Raw genomic sequence first — 19816 nt, 5'->3', positions numbered from 1 at the left:
CAAATCTGCCTTTTCAGGATCAGGGATCAGGTTCTGCCTTCTTTGTTCGCATTCTCTCAGCTGCAGCATCCCTGTCTGCTTCTGTGGCTACAGCTCATATAGAGTATTCCCCATTCAACAGGGAACCAAGTCTGTTAATCTGACATCTGAATGGGGATCCAGTTTTGAAGAAAAATGCACACTTTGGGAGTTAAAACACCACATCATGGGGGAAATGTAGATTACTGTTCCTAGATTCCTGATGAGAACTCTTCACCATCCCCACTGCTCCCCAACCACCCCATCTCTTACCCCATGCAACATTCCTGCCTACACACACTGCATAAGTCAATGTAAAAGCCTAATATTTTCAGTTAAAGGGTGGCAACATAAATACGGATGATTTAGACCATAAGACATGGCAGGAGCATTAGGCCACTCGGCCCATAGAGTCTGCTCTGCCATTCAATCATGGCTGATATTTTTCTCATCCCCATCCTGCCTTTTTTCCATAACCCCTGACACCCTTATTAATCAAGAACCTATCTATCTTTGTCTGAAAGACACTCAATGACCTGGCCTCCACAGCCCTCTGCGGCAAAGTGTTCCACAGATTCACCCACTCTCTGGCTGAAGAAATTCCTCCTCATCTCTGTTTTAAAGGATCGTCCCTTCAGCCTGAAGTTGTGCCCTCTAGTTCTAGTTTTTCCTACGAGTGGAAACATCCTCTCCACGTTCACTCTATCCAGGCCTTGCAGTATCCTGTAAGTTTCAATAAGATCCCCCCTCATCCTTCTAAACTCCAACGAGCACAGACCCAGAGTCAGTTCTCAATCGTTCCTCATATGACAAGCTCTTCATTCCAGGGATCATTCTTGTGAACCTCCTCTGGACTCTTTCCAAGGCCAGCACATCCTTCCTTAAATATGGAGCCCAAAACTGCTCACAATACTCCAAATGGGGTCTGACCAGAGCTTTATACAGCCTCAGAAGTACATCCTTGCCCTTGTATTCTAGTCCTCTCGACACGAAGGCTAACATTGCATTTGCCTTCCTAACTGCCGACTGAACCTGCACGTTAACCTTAAGAGAATCTTGAACAATGACTCCCAAGTCCCTTTGTGTTTCTGATTTCCTAAGCACTTTCCCATTTAGAAAATAGTCTATGCCTCCATTCCTCCTTCCAAAGTGCATAACCTCACACTTTTCCACATTGTATTCCATTTGCCACTTCTTTGCCCGCTCTCCTAGCCTGTCCAAGTCCCTCTGCAGCCCCCCTGCTTCCTCAATACTATCGGTCCCTCTACATATCTTTGTATCATCTGCAAACTTAGCAACAGTGCCTTCAGTTCCTTCCCCCAAATCGTTAATGTACATTGTGAGAAGTTGTGGTCTCAGCACTGATCCCTGAGACACACCACTAGTTATTGGCTGCCATCCTGAGAAAGAACCCTTTTTCCCCACTCTCTGCTTTCTGCCAGTCAACCAATCCTCTATCCATGCCAGGATCTTACCCTTAACACCATGGGCGCTTAACTTATTTAACAGTCTCCTATGTGGCACGTTGTCAAAGGCCTTCTGGAAATCTAAATGAATCACATCCACTGGTTTTCCTTTATACAACTTCCTTATTACCTCCTCAAAGAACTCTAACAGACATGACCTCTCCTTGACAAAGCCGTGCTGACTCAGTCCTACTTTATCATGCACTTCCAAGTACTCTGCGATCTAATTTTTAATAGTGGACTCTAAAATCTTGCCAATGGCTGAAGTCAGGCTAATCGGCCTATAATTTCCCAACTGCTGCCTTCTTCCCCTCTTAAACAATGGTCCTCTGGGACCTTCCCTGCCTCCAATGATTCCTGAAAAATCACCACCAATGCCTCCACAGTTTCCTCAGCTGTCTCTTTTAGAACCCTGGGGTGTAGTCCATCTGGTCCAGGTGATTTATCCACCTTCAGACCTTTCAGTTTGCCCAGAACCTTCTCCTTAGTGATGGCCACTACACTCACCTGTGCCCCCTGACTCTCTTGGAGCTCTAGCATCCCATTGGTGTATTCCACCATGAAGACTGATGCAAAGTAACTATTCAGTTCCTCTGCCATTGCTTTGTTTCCTATTATTACTTTTCCAGCCTCATTTTCCAGTGGTCCAATGGCTATTTTTACCTCTTTGTTACCTTTTATATATTGAAAAAAACCTCTTCCTATCTTCTTTTATATTACTAGCTAGCTTTCACTCATATTTCATCATCTCCCCCCTTATTGCTTTTTTAGTTGTCCTCTGCTCACTTTTAAAGGCTTCCCAATCCTCTGGCTTCCCACTAATCCTTGCCATTTTGCATGCTTTTTCTTTTGCTTTTATGCTGTCCTTGACTTCCCTCGTCAGCCATGGATGCCTCGTCCTCCCCTTAGCATCTTTCCTCCTCCTTGGAATGAATTTGTGCCTCAAAAATTCCTGCCATTGTATGATGGGAATAACTTATAACTTCAAGCCTTCGGTTTAGCCCTTTGTCTACAACTTTGAAAAAGAACTATGTGCATACCTCCTTCAAAGTCTTACTCAATCATCCTCAGCTATCTCATAAAACTCACAATGTCTGATCCATATAAAACACACTGGGGCAGAACTTCCTCTTGGGTCTGCACTGTAATTTTAACAAACTCCTGGAGAAATGATATAAACAGCCAAAGTTAGAGCCTGAAATGGGGACAATTCCCAGGAAAATTCCAGGTGACCTACTTTTGCTTTGGTTTAATTTATGTGATAATGCTTATTAAGACTTCATTTAATGGTTTACTTACATACCACTAATGTGGAGCCACAATGCTAATGCTAACAGAATTCCCTTATCTAACTGGATGCAAACCAACTAGTTCAGCACAAAGAATTCCCAAAACAAAAAATATCAGCAGTTTCATTTCTTTTTATTCTTAATTAAACTGCTTCCATGGCTAAAGTGGTATCCTATGCATTATATATAACCAATCCCACCTATATACAACCCTGTTTTACAACAAAAACTGTGGGAGGGTGCATTCAAGGAAAACCCCTCAACAACAGCAGGACCAGAAGATTTCACTTCAGGTCAATGGCAGGCTGCCTATCACCAAAGCGAAACATGTGGCGGGTCGCATGATGAATCCCACCCATCGGGTTGCACGTAGGGTTCTGATGACAAGTCATTGAACTGAAGCATTAACTCTGTTTCTCTCTCCATAGAGTGCTGCCTAACATGTCGAAGTTGTCTGAAGTGTGTCAGGAAACAGGTAGTTTTAAGTAATTTGTATTAGAATTTGTCGTTATTAGAAATAAGGCGTAGCCTTAAGTAAGTTTGATTTTGTGCTACTGTAGTTGAAAGGGTTAATGACTTCAGTTTGATTTAGATGTATATATGGTAATGAGGATTTATAACCTGAAAGCAAATGGGGACACTCTGGGACAGAAAAAACTTTTGAATTAGTTGCAAGTTAGTTCCAGAAGAAGTTGGACACATGACATGGGAACTGCAGAAAGCACTTTCCCAAAAAAAGTCCCAGAAACCAGGCAGTGGGGACAAAAGTATATCTCGGGAAGGCAGTTAAGTTAAGGGACAAAGAACAAGAAGTTGTTTGGTGAAGTAAAAAGCAGAGAAAGGACTCGGAGTTAAAGAGACAGCTACAGGAACCAGATGAAAAGACATTTGTGAAGCAGTTTGGTTATTAGGGGTGGGGATTGATAGTGTGGGTTAGTGTGGGCTAGTTGAGAAGCCAGACATCTGAAGTAAATCAGAGGTTTGGTAAGACCTTAATACAGCCTGTGAAGCAGTGGTGTTCTGTTGGCATGGCTGGGTACCTCAGAGATTGCATGGAAGCTTGAATGCATGTGGAGATCAGGGCTGAGGAATACTGAAAGGAGGCTGAAATCCTGGAGGTGGATCCTTGGTGAAAACATCCAAGAGAAAGCCTTGTGTGGGAGAAGATTTCACAGTGTGTTCTTTGAGAGTGGAGTTTGGAAACACTCATGTGAAAGTCAGAGTTTCAGTGAGACCAGTCAGCTTTCAGTGTGATAAGCATCTGAAGGATTTGATGTGATATCCACAGATATTGTATTGAGTAGCATTTGTCGCTCGGTCACTGGGTTTCAGAGTGTAGTGCGTCTGACCACATTTTGCTGATAAGCTCATGTGCACTGTGTACTTAATTGGAATAGGATATCAAACATTTTCCCGTTGTGTGTCAATTGCATCAGCTTGAACTCATTGTGTGGACAATGGAATATTGATATTGTCATCACATAACTGAAACTGGCTGGAGAGAGAGCTACCATCTTATTGATCCTCAGGAACATGCCAGTAACTCAGTCTGAGACCAACACTGGGAGAGATTTCGTCTGGCAAACGAAAACATGCCTGCTTCGAAAAGAAAGTGATCTCAGGTAGTGAAGAGAAGCTAATTTCTTTGACCTGCACGATTTTATTTCTTCATTACAAAAACTTGCCTATAATTTCATCTGAAACAGCCATAAATTCCAACCTTTATTTGTCTTCAGGGAACCAAGATAGAATCCTTCAGGTCTGAAATGTTTTCAGGGCCATTTCAGAGAGCATTTAAGAGTTAACTGCACTGGCTTGAGTTTGGAGTCACATATAGGCCAAACCAGATAATGACAGCTTTCCCTAAAAGACATTGGTGAAGCAGTATGGTTATTAGGGGTGGGGATCGATAGTGTGGGTCGGTGAGAGATGGATGGGGGTTGATGGCAGTTATCAGGGGGTTGGAGTGTACAGGTGCGGCTGTCAGATCACAGTGTGTGTTGGGTCTAATTGCATGGAATGGAAAACAACTTTTCTGGGGACTCTGGGAGGAAGGACTCCTGCCTTCCTGGCCCATTGACAGAACTGGAAAAGCCCCTAATTCATTCATGCAATAATCCTCACCTCCCTTTAGCTGTTGGTTTCCCCAAGGTTTAGAAAACACAATAGGCCACCACTGCAGTTGGAAGAGAGATAATATCTGGGACAATTAGCCTCATTCATATATTAAATTGAATAATCAACATCCTGTGAATGGATTGGTCATCTGGTTTCTCGTCTCCATTAAGGCTGGAAGTTGGTGGGTTGAGGCTGGATTTGAGATGTTTTATTTTCACATCCCACCTGACCCACACCCACCATTTGTATGGGTTAAAATTTACCCCAATTTACGTTTGATGAACAATGGATTGGTATCAACAACAATTTACATTTATATAGTGCCCTCAATTTAGTAGAACATTCCATGGGGCTACATGGCGGTGTAAAAAACTGACAACAGGCAATGAAGGAGATATTAGGATCAAAAGCTTGGTGAAAAAGGTAAGGAAAGATATTTGGAGAGTTTAGGGAGAGAATTTCAGAGCTTAGATAATTCTATTTAATCAAAACAACAAATGAGCGATTGCGCATGAATTCCCTTCAGAATTAGTGACGTTGATAAATGCAAGGGTCTTTTACAGCAAATTATAATTTTCAAGTCTTCATATTAGCAATATCACCTGAACTAACAAATATACCAATGGGATTTGTTAGCACAATTCATTACCGGGACGTGTAAGTCGTATCTGAATTTCATGCTGTATTACAGCTTTTTAACTGTCTCCCATCTATTATTTATACATAAATAAGAGATATCTTGGATTATGTAAATGTATGGACATTTATCAGTACAAGGTTCTCCTTTCAAATTAAATGTAGTTACTGTTTGTCAACTGTGGGGCAGTTTGATATTTAATGTATTGTTGCACAGGCTGGTTGACTGAATTTATTTTCCTTTACAAGAATTCTACTGTACTCCAGGGAAAATATGCAATGGTGTTATCATAAAATCTACACCACTATGTAACAGCTCTGGTGGCATGCTTCTAACATTGATGAATGTAAGCACTTTACTTCTGTTCCTCAAGAACAGGCTCTGTTAATTGCCTCATTAAAATAATCTGTCAAATCATTGCTCTTTTTGCCCTTACTTTTGAAGTAAGTTGTAAGGAGTATGCAAAGGGGCTGCAAAAGGATATAGACAGGTAAATGGGCAAGATTGTGGCCTATGGAATATAGTGTAGAGAAATGTGAAATTATCCACATTGTTGGGAAATATAAAATAAATATAAGAAATATAAAAAAAAAATCAGGATATTTTTAAATGGCGAGACTGGGAAATGTGAGTATTCAATGGGACCTGGGTTTTCTAGAACATAAATCACAGAAAGTGAATCTGCAGGTACAGCGATTAGGAAAGCAAATGCTATATTAATCTTCTTTACAGATGTTTTGGAATATCAGAGTAAGGAAGCCCTATGGGAAATGCATAGAGCTGAGGTAAGACCACACCTGGACTACTATATGTCCAGTTCTAAAAAGAGGGATATATTTGCCTGACAAGGAGCGAACAATGGTTCATTAAACTGATCGTTGGGATGAGGAGAATTGTTCCATGAGGAGAAATTGAGGAGACAAGATTAATGTTTCTGAGCATTTAGAAGAAATGCGAAGTGATCTCATTCTTAATAATGGGGTAGCTGCAGGAAGAATGTTGTCCTGTCTGACAAAATTAGGGATTACAGTCTCAGAGTAAGGGATCAACCATTTAGGATTGAGATGAGGAGAAATTTCATCACTCTAAAGGTTGTGGACCTTCTCTACTCCAGGGAGTTATATATGCTCAGTCATCAAGTAAATGCAATAGATTTTTAGTACTAAGAGAATCAAAGGATTTGGGAATAGTGTAGAAAGGTGTAGCTGAGGTAGAAGATCAACCATGATCTTAGTGAGTGGCAGAGCAGGTGGCCTATTCCTATCTCTTATGTTCCTACAGTCCATATTTTTTGTTTTTCTTGCGATCACTTGACTTGATCAAGAGCAAATTAACATTTGAAGGTACAGTCAATACCTAGGCACTATGCTTTACCTCTCTCTCCAAAATAAGAGAAGCCCAGAGGGGGGTAAGAATCATAGAAACCCTACAGTGCAGAAAGAGGCCATTTGGCCCAGCGAGTCTGCACTGACCACAATCCCACCCAGGCCCTACCCCCATATCCCTACATATTTACCCGCTAATCCCTCTAACCTACGCATCTTAGGACTGTAAGGGGCAATTTTTAGCATAGCCAATCAACCTAACCCGCACATCTTTGGACTGTGGGAGGAAACCGGAGCACCCGGAGGAAACCCACGCAAACACGAGGAGAATGTGCAAACTCCACACGCACAGTGACCCAAGCCGGGAATCGAACCCAGGTCCCTGGACTGTAAAGCAGCAATGCTAACCACTGTGCTACCGTGCTTCCTTTTGCTTTGTATTGCAGTATTCATTATATGGGTACCCTAAACAAAACTGTAAGGTATTATGACACTCCACCACCACACAAAATGCAATGCCAGCATTAAAAAAAAGTTTTTAAGAATGCTAAGTGATTTCTACTTATTTAAGTTTTTTCAGATGTATTCACAGTTTCTCTACCTTCCCTTATTGTACTCTCACAGGCCATTAAAGTTTTCAGCCTGGACTCCCAACTCTACACGCCTAACTCATTGCCACCCACTCAACCTTCACTGCCCTCTGTCCCCATCTCCCTCAATCCCAGCCCCTGTCAATTCCATTCATGGCTCTTGTCTCCTTTCTCTGACCCCATGATTTGTCGACCTAAAGTCAATGCCCATATTCAGAGCGATGCCAGCAGTGACCAATCCTGTATGATCGCCAGCCTTCTGTCGCCATGTCAACTCCATTCGAATGAGGTCCAAGGCCCGAACTCTGGGGAGTCTCATGCTGGGTCATTTCTTGTGGTCCCCACTTCACTCCCAAAATTCTGGGTCAGTTGAAGAAAATTGTAATCATTCAGCTTATGCTGTGTTTGAAGGTCTCCGGACAAGTGCAATTTTTTTTCCTCACAAAACCCCTTTCATAGCAAACGTAAAACAACATAATTGACAGCTTTGCACACACCACATCCTACCACAGTCTGAACCAAAGGAGAACAAATCAAGGACCAAAACCACAACTACAAAATGAGGAACAGTTTGATTCTACTGCTCTTTCCCAGCTTAAAATTCCCTCTGCTCTTTTCTCACTGAACTTGTTCCTTTTTTGTGGTCTTCCACAATTTTATTTTATACATTTGCTCACATCTGTTTAACATCTGCTTTACCATTACTCATTTTCCTAGAGCTTGTTGATCTGACTGCTGGTTTCCCCTTCAATTCTTTCACTTGATCAGCAATTGAAGTTCAACCAGATTGAATGTAGCTTCAAGTGTTTTGTCCATGTTTACTGTCTAGGTTCACGCAGCAAGATACAGGGAGTAAAGCGCTAGTGAAATGATATCCCAACATGAGCCTGCATTTCAAATAGAGGAGAGGAGAAAACTATGGAGAAAACATGGGAAGAGGGGGAGGAACAATATATGATCCCACCGAGACCAGGAAAATATGACATTTGTAAAACTCATGTGACTGACAAGACACAGCACATTTACAATTTTGCCATTTGCACTTACGACCAAATTAACTGAGCATCAGTAAATCCTCTACTGACATTGCATTGACAGTTACTGAATAAAATCAGTGAAGAGTGAAGAACTTGCGTTCATCTTGCTACATACAACTAAAAAAAATGATACATGCAGTCGGATTAATTCTTCAAGTGCCAAATCTATTTTCCAGTTTGAAAAATTTCTCCCAACTCTAAATTGAAAATGTTAACTGCTTGGGTCCGGATTAGAATAAAGCAAAATAGCAGAAAGATGTACAGCTCCCAGAATAGAGACAGTCTTGAGACAGATTAAATGATCCTGTCACATTATTTCATTTTGTATGAAAAATTTAACTATGCTCCTCAAAGTGATTATTCCTAACTAGCTGCTATAATAACTACCTTTCTCTTCTACTAAAATCACTAATAGGCATTTTGTTTGATGAAGATTTCAGACAAGAATGGAACACTTGTCCAGTCACACCCAGTGTATTCATCACTATCACCTACATGTCTTTCAAATGTGCAATTTCACTTTCCCCAAAATCATGTAAACTAAATTATTAGCACAAGGACTTCACTCACTCTGAAGAAATGCATTCAAGTATGCATTCTGAGTTCCTCGGAGAGGCTGCCTCTCACTGACACTGCTCCAAGTTTTCTTCTGAAGTGCTTTGACTGCTTATTTGGAGAAGCAAACAGGTTTAAAAATCAATGTCAAAGCTAGTCCTAAAAGATTAGCAGAGTTTTCCCAAATGGTGAGAAGTGCGTTCTCGAGCTGGTGGTGCTGGATTTGAAATCGGGTTGGGATCCTGGTATGAACCCGTCATCTTCTGGATTTCAGGGTGACATTAGAGGCCAGTGAAGGACACCCTTACATCTGTGAGTAAGTAATTAAGTGTTTGAGGTAGTTCAAAAGTATATTGTGTCGTACTTTATTCCTGATTCCTGGATTTTCCAGCCATGGAACCTTTTCCCTGATGTGTCCAACTCATTAACGTTTCTAAGGTGAGCAAACAGCAGGAAGAGTTTCCTCAATGAAACTGATCAGCTAGGGAGGCTTTGATCTGTTACACTGAAGAGCTCCAGCCGTGGCCACTGAGTGCCTGTTATTCAAAGCACTTCCTCTCTCAAAGAGTGTTTTCACTGCTTTACAGATGATTTCCAATTTCTTCAAAGTCACTTCACCTATCTAGACTTAACTCATTTACTGCTGTACGTCCCTGCTGCCAGCCTTCAATAAAGCAAAGGAGTTGCCTACACAGTTCCATCTCTGCTGAGGAGCAATAGCAGAGGCCACATGATCACTAACTGCTCTAGCATCAGTGAGAGCAGCAACACCAGCTGCCTTCTCCTCAGCTACATGTCTCCCCACTGGGTTGATGGGATAGACACTGAGATCCAGCTGCAAGGAGGTGTAACTCCGAAAACAGGGTCTACAGGCAGAGGCTCTCTCAACCTGTCTGAGCACTCATGGCAGTTATTTGCTGACATCTGCAGCCTCCTGGGACAAGACATCCTTCGCAGTGGAACAGGTAAGTGCTCATTGCGATTGGCTGATAGGTTGCAGCCTGGGTCTCTGCCTCTTATTAAGTTGTGTGTGTGTTTCTTCTGCAAGGAGAGAAAGCAGAGAGATGTCAGTGGTTGTAATGGCTTGTGTGACAAGGAGGTAAGGACACATTTATGCAGGGTGACAGTGGGTGTAAACTGAGAATGAGTGAGTGTGTTGGCCAGTTGGATGGATAGGTGAGGTGCCTGCAGAGAGAGAAATGACTGGAGCTGCAATGTATGTTGTTTGGAGGAGTGCTGTATGAGAGAATGCTGGCAAAGTCAGAGTGTGGAGCTTGACACCTGAAAGTGTTACACCACTCACCTGTTAAGCCCTCCTGTGCGCCGAGATCCTCTCACTGCACTGTCCCCAGGTTGGAGGGACCATACCTCGGCTGTTGACTTCCACTGTCACTTACATCCACGCCTCTTGAATAGACAGGTTGTCCGTTTCCTCCTATCCTTGGGAAAGATCACCTCACCGCAACCCCTCGGACCCACAGCTATATGTCCAGGTAAGAGCGAGGGACTTGGGGAGCAGTCATCCCAAGTCTCCTTCTCCTTTGTGTGGGTGCTGCAGCCTCAAGTTCAAATCTGGTGAGCTCTTCAAATAGCTCTTCTAACATAGACCCTGGTTCCTTTAATTAGAAATTCTTTCTTTGATAGAACAGACATGCCATCCACTCATCCTCCCTAACTGAGCAGGGTCTAGAGCTGGAATGTTAGCTGATTTATTCTGGTAAAGATCAATTGCCGGGAGCACCATTCAGAGAGTCAGATTCAGATCCGGAAATGGCTCCGCTGTTACAGTAAGGATTAAGGGGGTAAGATTCCACGCAATGTGATAAAAATAGATTTTTGTCATCAAAGATTTGCATTACTAAATTAAGCTCTTGTAGCTCAGTTTCAAAAGGACAGACCCGAGCTGGTCAGACTGTGTGAAATGGAAGTTAAATGGAGTCGCTTTAATGAAGAATTAGCTAAGATCTACGTGCCTTATATGAATTATATAGTCTATAGATTCTAGTGGGTGCTTTGATTTATCTGCTATTGGGATGTCGATATTGCCGGTGTCAGAAGAATTGACCCTTGGATTTAGGATTGATATTAGCAACACCACATTAAACTGAATTAAACTATAGGAGACCTGAAGTACATTCTTCCTGCATCTACCTTGTCTAGTCCTGTAAGAATTGTACAGGTTTCTATGAGATCGCTCTCATTCTTCTAAACTCCAGTGAATATAATCCAAATCAACTCAATCTATCCTCATACATCAGTCCCGCCATCCCAGGAATCAGTCTGATAAACCATCACTGCACTCCCTCTATAGCAAAAACATCCTTCCTCAGATAAGGAGACCAAGCTGCTCACAATGTTCCAGGCGTGATCTCACCAAGGCCCTTTATAATTTATAAAGACATCCCTGCTCCTGTATCGAATCCTATTGCTATGAAGGCCAATATACCATTTGCCTTCTTCACTGCCTGCTGCACCAGCATGCTCACTTTTAGTGACTGGTGTACAAGGACACACAGGTCATGTTGCACATTCCCGTCTCTCAACCTATAGTCATTCAGAAAATAATCTGCCTTCCTGTTTATGCTACCAAAGTGGATAACCTCACATTTATTCTCATTGTATTGCATTTGCCCACTCATTCACCTTATCTAGATCACACAGAAACATCTCTGCATCCTCCTCACAGCTCACCCTCCCACCCAGTCTTGGGTCATCTGTAAATTTTGAGATATTACACTTAATTCCCTCATTTATATCATTAATATATGTTGTGAATAGCTGGAATTCTTGCATCGATCCCTGTGGTACCTCACTAGTCACTGCCTGACCCATTTATTCTTACTCATTGTTTATTTGCCAATAATTTTCTATCCATCTCAATACACTACCTCCAATCCTATGCTTTTTAACTTTACTGGATGTCCTTGATAGGTATGTCCCTGTCAGGCAGGGAGGAAATGGCCGAGTGAGGGAACCATGGTTCACGAAAGAGGTGGAATGTCTTGTGAAAAGGAAGAGGGAAGCTTATGGAGGTTCAGATGGCTCGATTGAGGGTTACAAGTTAGCAAGGAATGAGCTGAAAAAGGGGCTTAGGAGAGCTAGGAGGGGACACGAGAAGTCCTTGGCGGGTCGGATCAAGGAAAACCCCAAGGCTTTTTACTCTTATGTGAGGAATAAAAGAATGACCAGGGTGAGGTTAGGGCCAGTCAAGGACAGTAGTGGGAACTTGTGTATGGAGTCAGTAGAGATAGGCGAGGTGATGAATGAATACTTTTCTTCAGTGTTCACCAAGGAGAGGGGCCATGTTTTTGAGGAAGAGAAGGTGTTACAGGCTAATAGGCTGGAGGAAATAGATGTTCGGAGGGAGGATGTCCTGGCAGTTTTGAATAAACTGAAGGTCGATAGGTCCCCTGGGCCTGATGAAATGTATCCTAGGATTCTTTGGGAGGCAAGGGATGAGATTGCAGAGCCTTTGGCTTTGATCTTTGGGTCCTCGCTGTCCACGGGGATGGTGCCAGAGGACTGGAGAATGGCGAATGTTGTTCCTCTGTTTAAGAAAGGGAATAGAAATGACCCTGGTAATTATAGACCGGTTAGTCTTACTTCGGTGGTTGGTAAATTGATGGAAAAGGTCCTTGGAGATGGGATTTACGACCATTTAGAAAGATGCGGATTAATCCTGGATAGTCAGCACAGATTCGTGAAGGGCAAGTCGTGCCTCACAAATTTGATAGAATTTTTTGAGGAGGTAACTAAGTGTGTTGATGAAGGTAGGGCAGTTGATGTCATATACATGGATTTTAGTAAGGCGTTTGATAAGGTCCCCCATGGTTGGCTTATGATGAAAGTGAGGAGGTGTGGGAGAGAGGGAAAGTTGGCCGATTGGATAGGTAACTGGCTGTCTGATCGAAGACAGAAGGTGGTGGTCGATGGAAAATTTTCGGATTGGAGGCAGGTTGCTAGCGGAGTGCCGCAGGGATCAGTGCTTGGTCCTCTGCTCTTTGTGATTTTTATTAATGACTTAGAGGAGGGGGCTGAAGGGTGGATCAGTAAATTTGCTGATGACACCAAGATTGGTGGAGTAGTGGATGAGGTGGAGGGCTGTTGTAGGCTGCAAAGAGACATAGATAGGATGCAAAGCTGGGCTGAAAAATGGCAAATGGAGTTTAACCCTGATAAATGTGAGGTGATTCATTTTGGTAGGACTAATTTAAATGTGGATTACAGGGTCAAAGGTAGGGTTCTGAAGACTGTGGAGGAACAGAGAGATCTTGGGGTCCATATCCACAGATCTTTAAAGGTTGCCACTCAAGTGGATAGAGCTGTGAAGAAGGCCTATTGTGTGTTAGCTTTTATTAACAGGGGTTTGGAGTTTAAGAGCCGTGGGGTTATGCTGCAACTGTACAGGACCTTGGTGAGACCACATTTGGAATATTGTGTGCAGTTCTGGTCACCTCACTATAAGAAGGATGTGGAAGCGCTGGAAAGAGTGCAGAGGAGATTTACCAGGATGCTGCCTGGTTTGGAGGGTAGGTCTTATGAGGAAAGGTTGAGGGAGCTAGGGCTGTTCTCTCTGGAGCGGAGGAGGCTGAGGGGAGACTTAATAGAGGTTTATAAAATGATGAAGGGGATAGATAGAGTGAACGTTCAAAGACTATTTCCTCGGGTGGATGGAGCTATTACAAGGGGGCATAACTATAGGGTTCGTGGTAGGAGATACAGGAAGGATATCAGAGGTAGGTTCTTTAGGCAGAGAGTGGTTGGGGTGTGGAATGGACTGCCTGCAGTGATATTGGAGTCAGACACTTTAGGAACATTTAAGCGGTTATTGGATAGGCACATGGAGCACACCAGGATGATAGGGAGTGGGATAGCTTGATCTTGGTTTCAGATGAAGCTCGGCACAACATCATGGGCAGAAGGGCCTGTTCTGCGCTGTACTGTTCTATGTTAATCTCTTATGTGAGATGTTGTTGAAATTCTTCTGAAAGCCCAAATAAACCACATCCACTGGCTCCTCCTCATCAACTCTACTAGTTACATCCTCAAAGAATTCTAGTACATTTGTCAAGCATGATTTCCCTTTCGTAAATCCATGCTGACTTTCTCTAATCCTGCCATTGTTTTCCAAGTGCTCTGCTATTAAATCTTTTATAATGGACTCCAGGATTTTCCCCACTACTTACGTCAGGCTGACTGCTGTACAATTCCCTGTTTTCTCTCTACCTCCCTTTTTAAATAGTGGGGTTACATTAGCTACCTTCCATTCCAAAGCAAATATTCCAGAGTCTATTGAATCTTGAAAGATGACCACCAATACATTCACTATTTCTCGGCTACTTCCTTAATTACTCTGGGATGTAGATTATCAGGCATCATGGATTTATCGGCCGTCAATCCCATCAATTTCCCCAACATCATTTTCCTATTAATTCCGATTTCCTTCAATTCCTCCCTCTCACTAAACCCAACATTTCCGGTACTTTATTTGTATCCTCTTTTGTGAACAGAGAACCAAAGTATGTATTTGGTTGGTTCGCCATTTCTTTGTTCCCCATTATAAATTCCTCTGTTTCTGACTGTAAGGGACCTACATTTCTCTTCACATACCTCCAGACCAATCCTTTTCTCTTCACATACCTATTCCTTAATTTACCTATCTCCTTGCACCACTCACACTTGTATCTTTCTCTTTTCAGATACATGAAAACAGCCACCTGGTGGCTCAGCGGTGGAACAGCAAGACGTGAAAGAGCAGTAAGAAACAATGAAGAAGACAGGCCGTCCTTCTATCTCCCACTCATTGCCACCAGCTCAGAAAATAAGAGAGGCAGGATCCTCATGTGGTGAGATCCTGGGCATGAGGTGGCTCAGCCCAGGCAGGGGGTAAGTATAGAAGGCAGCTCTCCAGAGAGCAAGTTTATTAGGATGATGTTGCAAATGATGGCTGACACCTCAGTAGCACAAGCAGAAGTCACCCAGCATCGGCGTGCTGCCGTGGAAGCTCTTAGTGCTGCTATGCAAGCTCAAATAACTGCTGTCGCGGGCACCAGGATTTAAAGCAGTTTTCAGGCTGTCACAGCAGTCCAGCACTTTGTTCTCCAATAGATCAGCTGGATTGCTGAGGTAGTGCTCCCAGTAAACATGAACCGATGTCCTCATGTGGACTGTTAATAAAGGGGGAATTGTTGGTTGCGTACATTAATATTGTAATTGGATCAATTGTTCACAGAAAGCCTGGCCAGAGAGAGGCTGTGTTGTCTGCCTCTGCCCTTCCTTTCCCTGCTCACCAGCTGCTCACCCTTTAGTGGTGACAAAGGCTGTGCCCTCAGCATGGTCAGATTATGCAGCATGAAGCAGAATGAGAGAAGGAAATGTTCAGCTTGATTGAAATACAGAGTCTCAATGACCTAACTCTCTTACATAACAGTGAATGGCAAACTGGGCAATATTACAAACGCTGCTGCTTTCCCCCGACAAGGAACCCAATGCACAAAGTTTGTGGGCACCGTGACCTTCACAGTCACTGGCAGTCCTGTCCTTACACTACTCCGAGATTGTGCTTGTGGCTGCAGCAGGTGAGAATGTCACAGAATCGCTACAGTTCAGAGGGAGACCCCTCCCTCTGTCTTCCTCTCCCTCTCTTCTTCCCCTTTCCTTTGTCTCTTTCTCCTCCCTTTGTCCAGCTGTCACTCTCTTCCCTTCATCTGTCTTCCTCCTCCTCTCTCTCTCCGTCCTCTCTTTGTCTCCTCCCTCTGTCCCACTGTCTCCTACTTTCGTCTGTCTTTGTCCCTCCCTCTCCATCTCTCTTTTCTTCCTGTCTCTTTCTTCCTCCTCCGTCTGTCTCTCTCTCTCTCTCTCTCCTCCCCCCCCTCTCTCTCTCCTCCCCCTCTCTCTCTCTCTCTCCCTCTTTCATTCCTCACGTCTCCTTACTGAAGCACAGAGACCTGACACTGCTTTTCACCGATGTTCAGAGAGGAAAGTTGCTCCATGAAAATCCTGGACAGATGTGACTTCCTGCTGAAAGCCCTTCTCCTCCTGTTCCCTCTTTTAGCAGCTTGCCCTTTGGGTCTCCTCTTCTCATTCTCCTTTCCATGGTATAGTCCCAAGGGGATTGCATACTACCGCACCCACGTCTGGGAGCAGGTTGTTTGCACAGAATCATTCAAGTTAGGACAATGTCGTATAGCACGTACCACACAACTCTCTGTAGACTGCAGCAATTCGAAATGTCTCTGGAAACATCTAAACATTTATGCAACTGCAGCAAGAGCCAGTAGAAATCAATCAGCAGCCAATCTGAAGTAGCTGGTAATTCATTTCAATGGTATTGGTTGGGAGTCCTTCTCGCTGCTGAACAAAGCGTTCAGCTTTGTGAATTTAAGAAGTAGCTTTGATTGGAATATTGAGCTCCAAAATGACAACACTGCATTACATAGTGTTACATGGTGATTGACGTTGTGATTGGCCTCCTCTGCAGACCTCCAGCACATGCTCACTGTGCATGTACTAACATCCTCAACAAAATGGCATCTGATGTGGCTCACACCAGAAATGAGCATGCACCATCGCTGTCATTTTGGAGCGAAAGTAGCATTCAGAGTGCCAAAATACCAGGTGCTAAGGTGGGTGGAGTCCTCTAACATGGGATGATGAGTGAAAACTGCCCCTGGTATGACATCCCTGTTTTGCCCTCCGACCATGAACACAAACTAGCGTCCCCGCCAAGGGTGTATCACCAGGAACACACTGAAGAAAACATCAGTATATCAATCAATATGCAACAGTCATAGAAACCCTACAGTGCAGAAGGAGGCCATTCGGCCCATCGAGTCTGCACCGACCACAATCCCACCCAGGCCCTACCCCCACATATTGTACCCACTAATCCCTCTAACCTATGCATCTCAGGACTCTAAGGGGCAATTTTTAACCTGGCCAATCAACCTAACCCACACATCTTTGGACTGTGGGAGGAAACCGGAGCACCCGGAGGAAACCCACGCAGACACGAGGAGAATGTGCAAACTCCACACAGACAATGACCCGAGCCGGGAATCGAACCCAGGACCCTGGAGCTGTGAAGCAGCAGTGCTAACCACTGTGCTACCGTGCCGCCCGTGTAACACAGAAAGAACACTTGTTTAAAAACCGTGAACAGAAACCCCAATCAGAGTCAGCAGCCTGAACGGGATCAAGTTTTAATAAGAACTTTGCTAGTCTTCAAACTTATGCATGGATTTAATTTGTGTGGTATGGTAATTGAGGTTAAAATTATTAAATTTATATTTACATACACTGAACATTTTTATGTCATTGATAAAAATGAGTGCATTTTGATATTTTAACAAAAGACTGCTGATGATTATTGATCAAGAGATGAAAAGTGACTTTTGACTCTGACTTCTGTTTGCTGATATACACAGGACCTCCCACAATGTCAGGATATGACGGAGTGGCACAGTGGTTAGCAATGCTGCCTCACAGTGCCAGGGACCCGGGTTCGATTCCCGACTTGGGTGACTGTCTGTCCAGAGTCTGCACATTCTCCCCGTGTCTGCATGGGTTTCGTCCGGGTGCTCCGGTTCCCTCCCACAGTCTGAAAGATGTGCTGGTTAGTGCATTGGCCATGCTAAATTCTCCCTCAGTGTACCCAAGCAGTTGACGGAGTGTGGTGACAAGGGGACTTTCACAGTAACTTCATTGCATAGTTAATGTAAGTCTACTTGTGACTAATAAATAAACTTTAAGGGTGTCCCAAAGCACTTTACAGCCAATTTGGTACTCTTGAGACATGATGGCTGTTGTAATATGGAAAACGTGGCAGCCAATTTGCACGTAGCAAGCTCCAAGAAACATTAATGATCTGATAATAAGATAATCTATTTTTATTAGTGATGGTGTTGGACAAAGAAATATTGCTCAGGGTTCTAGAGGAGCTTTTCTTCAAAGAATGCCATGGGATCTTCTATACCCATCCAGGAGGGCATATCAGACCTCGCTTAATCTCGGTCCCATCTCAAAGACAGCAGCTTTGACAGTGTAGATTAAAATTGTTAAAGACCGAGCATAATATATGATGGGCACTATGCTGGAAAATGTCAATGGTTTACATGTTTTTGAAATCTAGACCCTTCTGTCACTAGATGTTCTTGATGGGATAGTGTACTCAGCCTCTAACTTTCTCTTGTTATATAATCATGTTCTTGATAATTGTCTTTGCATTTACGGATTGTAACATTTTTCAGTTCATCCGGTAACCTAGCATCCAAATAAATTGAGCGGTTAAAAAAAACAGGATGCTGAGAAAATACTGCAGTTATTGCACATTCTCCTGACAGATCAGACAGGAGACTCCAGAAAGCTGTCACATCAATAAATAAAAGCAGCTCCGGGCTTTAAAATTAAAGGAGACATTCTGTTTAACTACAAATCAGTTTCTCAGAGGAGTGCAAACCACACAGTTTATAAAAGGCATGTCAGTATTAACACATCAGTTTGCCTGATTCAATCCTGATACACAGCCCTAGACATTTCCTGACATGATGGAGACAACATTATGCGTATAATGTTTATGGAGATGTTTATAATAAACATAGATGCCTTATTTATGGAGATGTTTAGAATAAAACCAAGCTGCCTAAAATAAATCCTTCATTCATGAATTGGAATCCAGCAATCTGATTATCTCTCTAGTAAGTTGGAAGTTTTAAGTCACACATTATGGGCTGGAATATGGGGCAGAGGTTGTTAACAGAATCATAGGAGCAGCTGTGTGTATTACATCACTGCTTTATTAGTTGCTCTGTACCTGGAACTTGTACGTGAATTTTTGAAGGACATTTGGAAAAGCAGTGATTCGGGAATGTTGAAGTTGACCAGCTCCAAGCTTGTGAGCAGCAATTGTTGCTGCCGTTCTCCCTTCCACACGAGTAGCTTTGACTGTCTGGGAAGTGTAAATGGTAGTGACTGCTATCAATTCATTGCAAACTTTTCTTTTGGTACTTGCTCTTGTTGAATGCATCGTATTTGCATTTAGCTGTAATTATATACTTTGGTCACAACAGATTGTGAAAACTCTGATCTGTTACAATCTTCCAAATTATCGTAACATGGCATTGGGATTTTTGAGGATATTGTGCTCCCACTGGCTGAATCTTTGTGCAATTGTGAAACTACCCTTTATATTTAATCTAGTGAATGGGTGATTTCAAATAGGCCGATTGCCAACTTTTACCACTTATGGGAGCCTGCTGAGAGACTAGTAGATGGTTCTGCAAACACTTGTAACAGCCATACATGCAAGTTATTGAACGTTGCTACAAATTGCCTCTGCAACTGATCTGAATCATTTTGTTTTATTTTGTACATACCTGTTCATATCATCCATATTATCCGCTGCAAAGTAGAAGCTTTTAATCTTAGGATGGCATGCTTTGAATGCACTGTTAAAGAGAGAGATGCACACAATCAAAACCACAAACTTTCACATGTTATTTCTATATAAAAAAATATTTCATTACTCTCAGGTTCTGAAAATATTTCATTAAAGATCGACATTAAATGATTCTCTCTGCTGGATAATTACAGTTTTCCATGTCTTCTTTCTCTGTGTGTCCCAGGGCTGGGGTGGCAGGGGTTGAAATCAAGCCGTGGACTGGGATTTGAACTCAGAACCTTGTGCCTCAGAATGAGAGTGCTACCAATTGAGCAACAGTTGATATTAAAGATGAAATTACTTCTGGGCTAAAAGAGGGAATAATGAGAAGCAAGCAGGCAGC

At 42.9% G+C, this 19816-nt stretch overlaps 1 protein-coding gene and 1 long non-coding RNA gene across 2 annotated transcripts in view; one reads left to right on the top strand and one right to left on the bottom strand.

Moving 5' to 3' along the window:
* Nucleotides 1-19816, bottom strand: part of cnksr2a (connector enhancer of kinase suppressor of Ras 2a) — a 467989-nt gene that overhangs the window by 67903 nt on the left and 380270 nt on the right. The window contains exon 17 of the mRNA XM_078232430.1: nucleotides 19409-19480. Coding sequence (XP_078088556.1) covers nucleotides 19409-19480 — 72 coding nt within the window. The remainder of the gene's footprint in view (nucleotides 1-19408; nucleotides 19481-19816) is intronic.
* Nucleotides 1-19816, top strand: part of LOC144506394 (uncharacterized) — a 44162-nt gene that overhangs the window by 23804 nt on the left and 542 nt on the right. Inside the window, exon 4 of the long non-coding RNA XR_013499896.1 lies at nucleotides 14735-14881. This is a non-coding gene — a long non-coding RNA (uncharacterized LOC144506394). The remainder of the gene's footprint in view (nucleotides 1-14734; nucleotides 14882-19816) is intronic.

This window comes from Mustelus asterias, chromosome 17 (assembly GCF_964213995.1).
Source record: "Mustelus asterias chromosome 17, sMusAst1.hap1.1, whole genome shotgun sequence".
NCBI lineage: Eukaryota > Metazoa > Chordata > Chondrichthyes > Carcharhiniformes > Triakidae > Mustelus > Mustelus asterias.
This window is presented reverse-complemented; position numbering and strand designations above follow the sequence as displayed.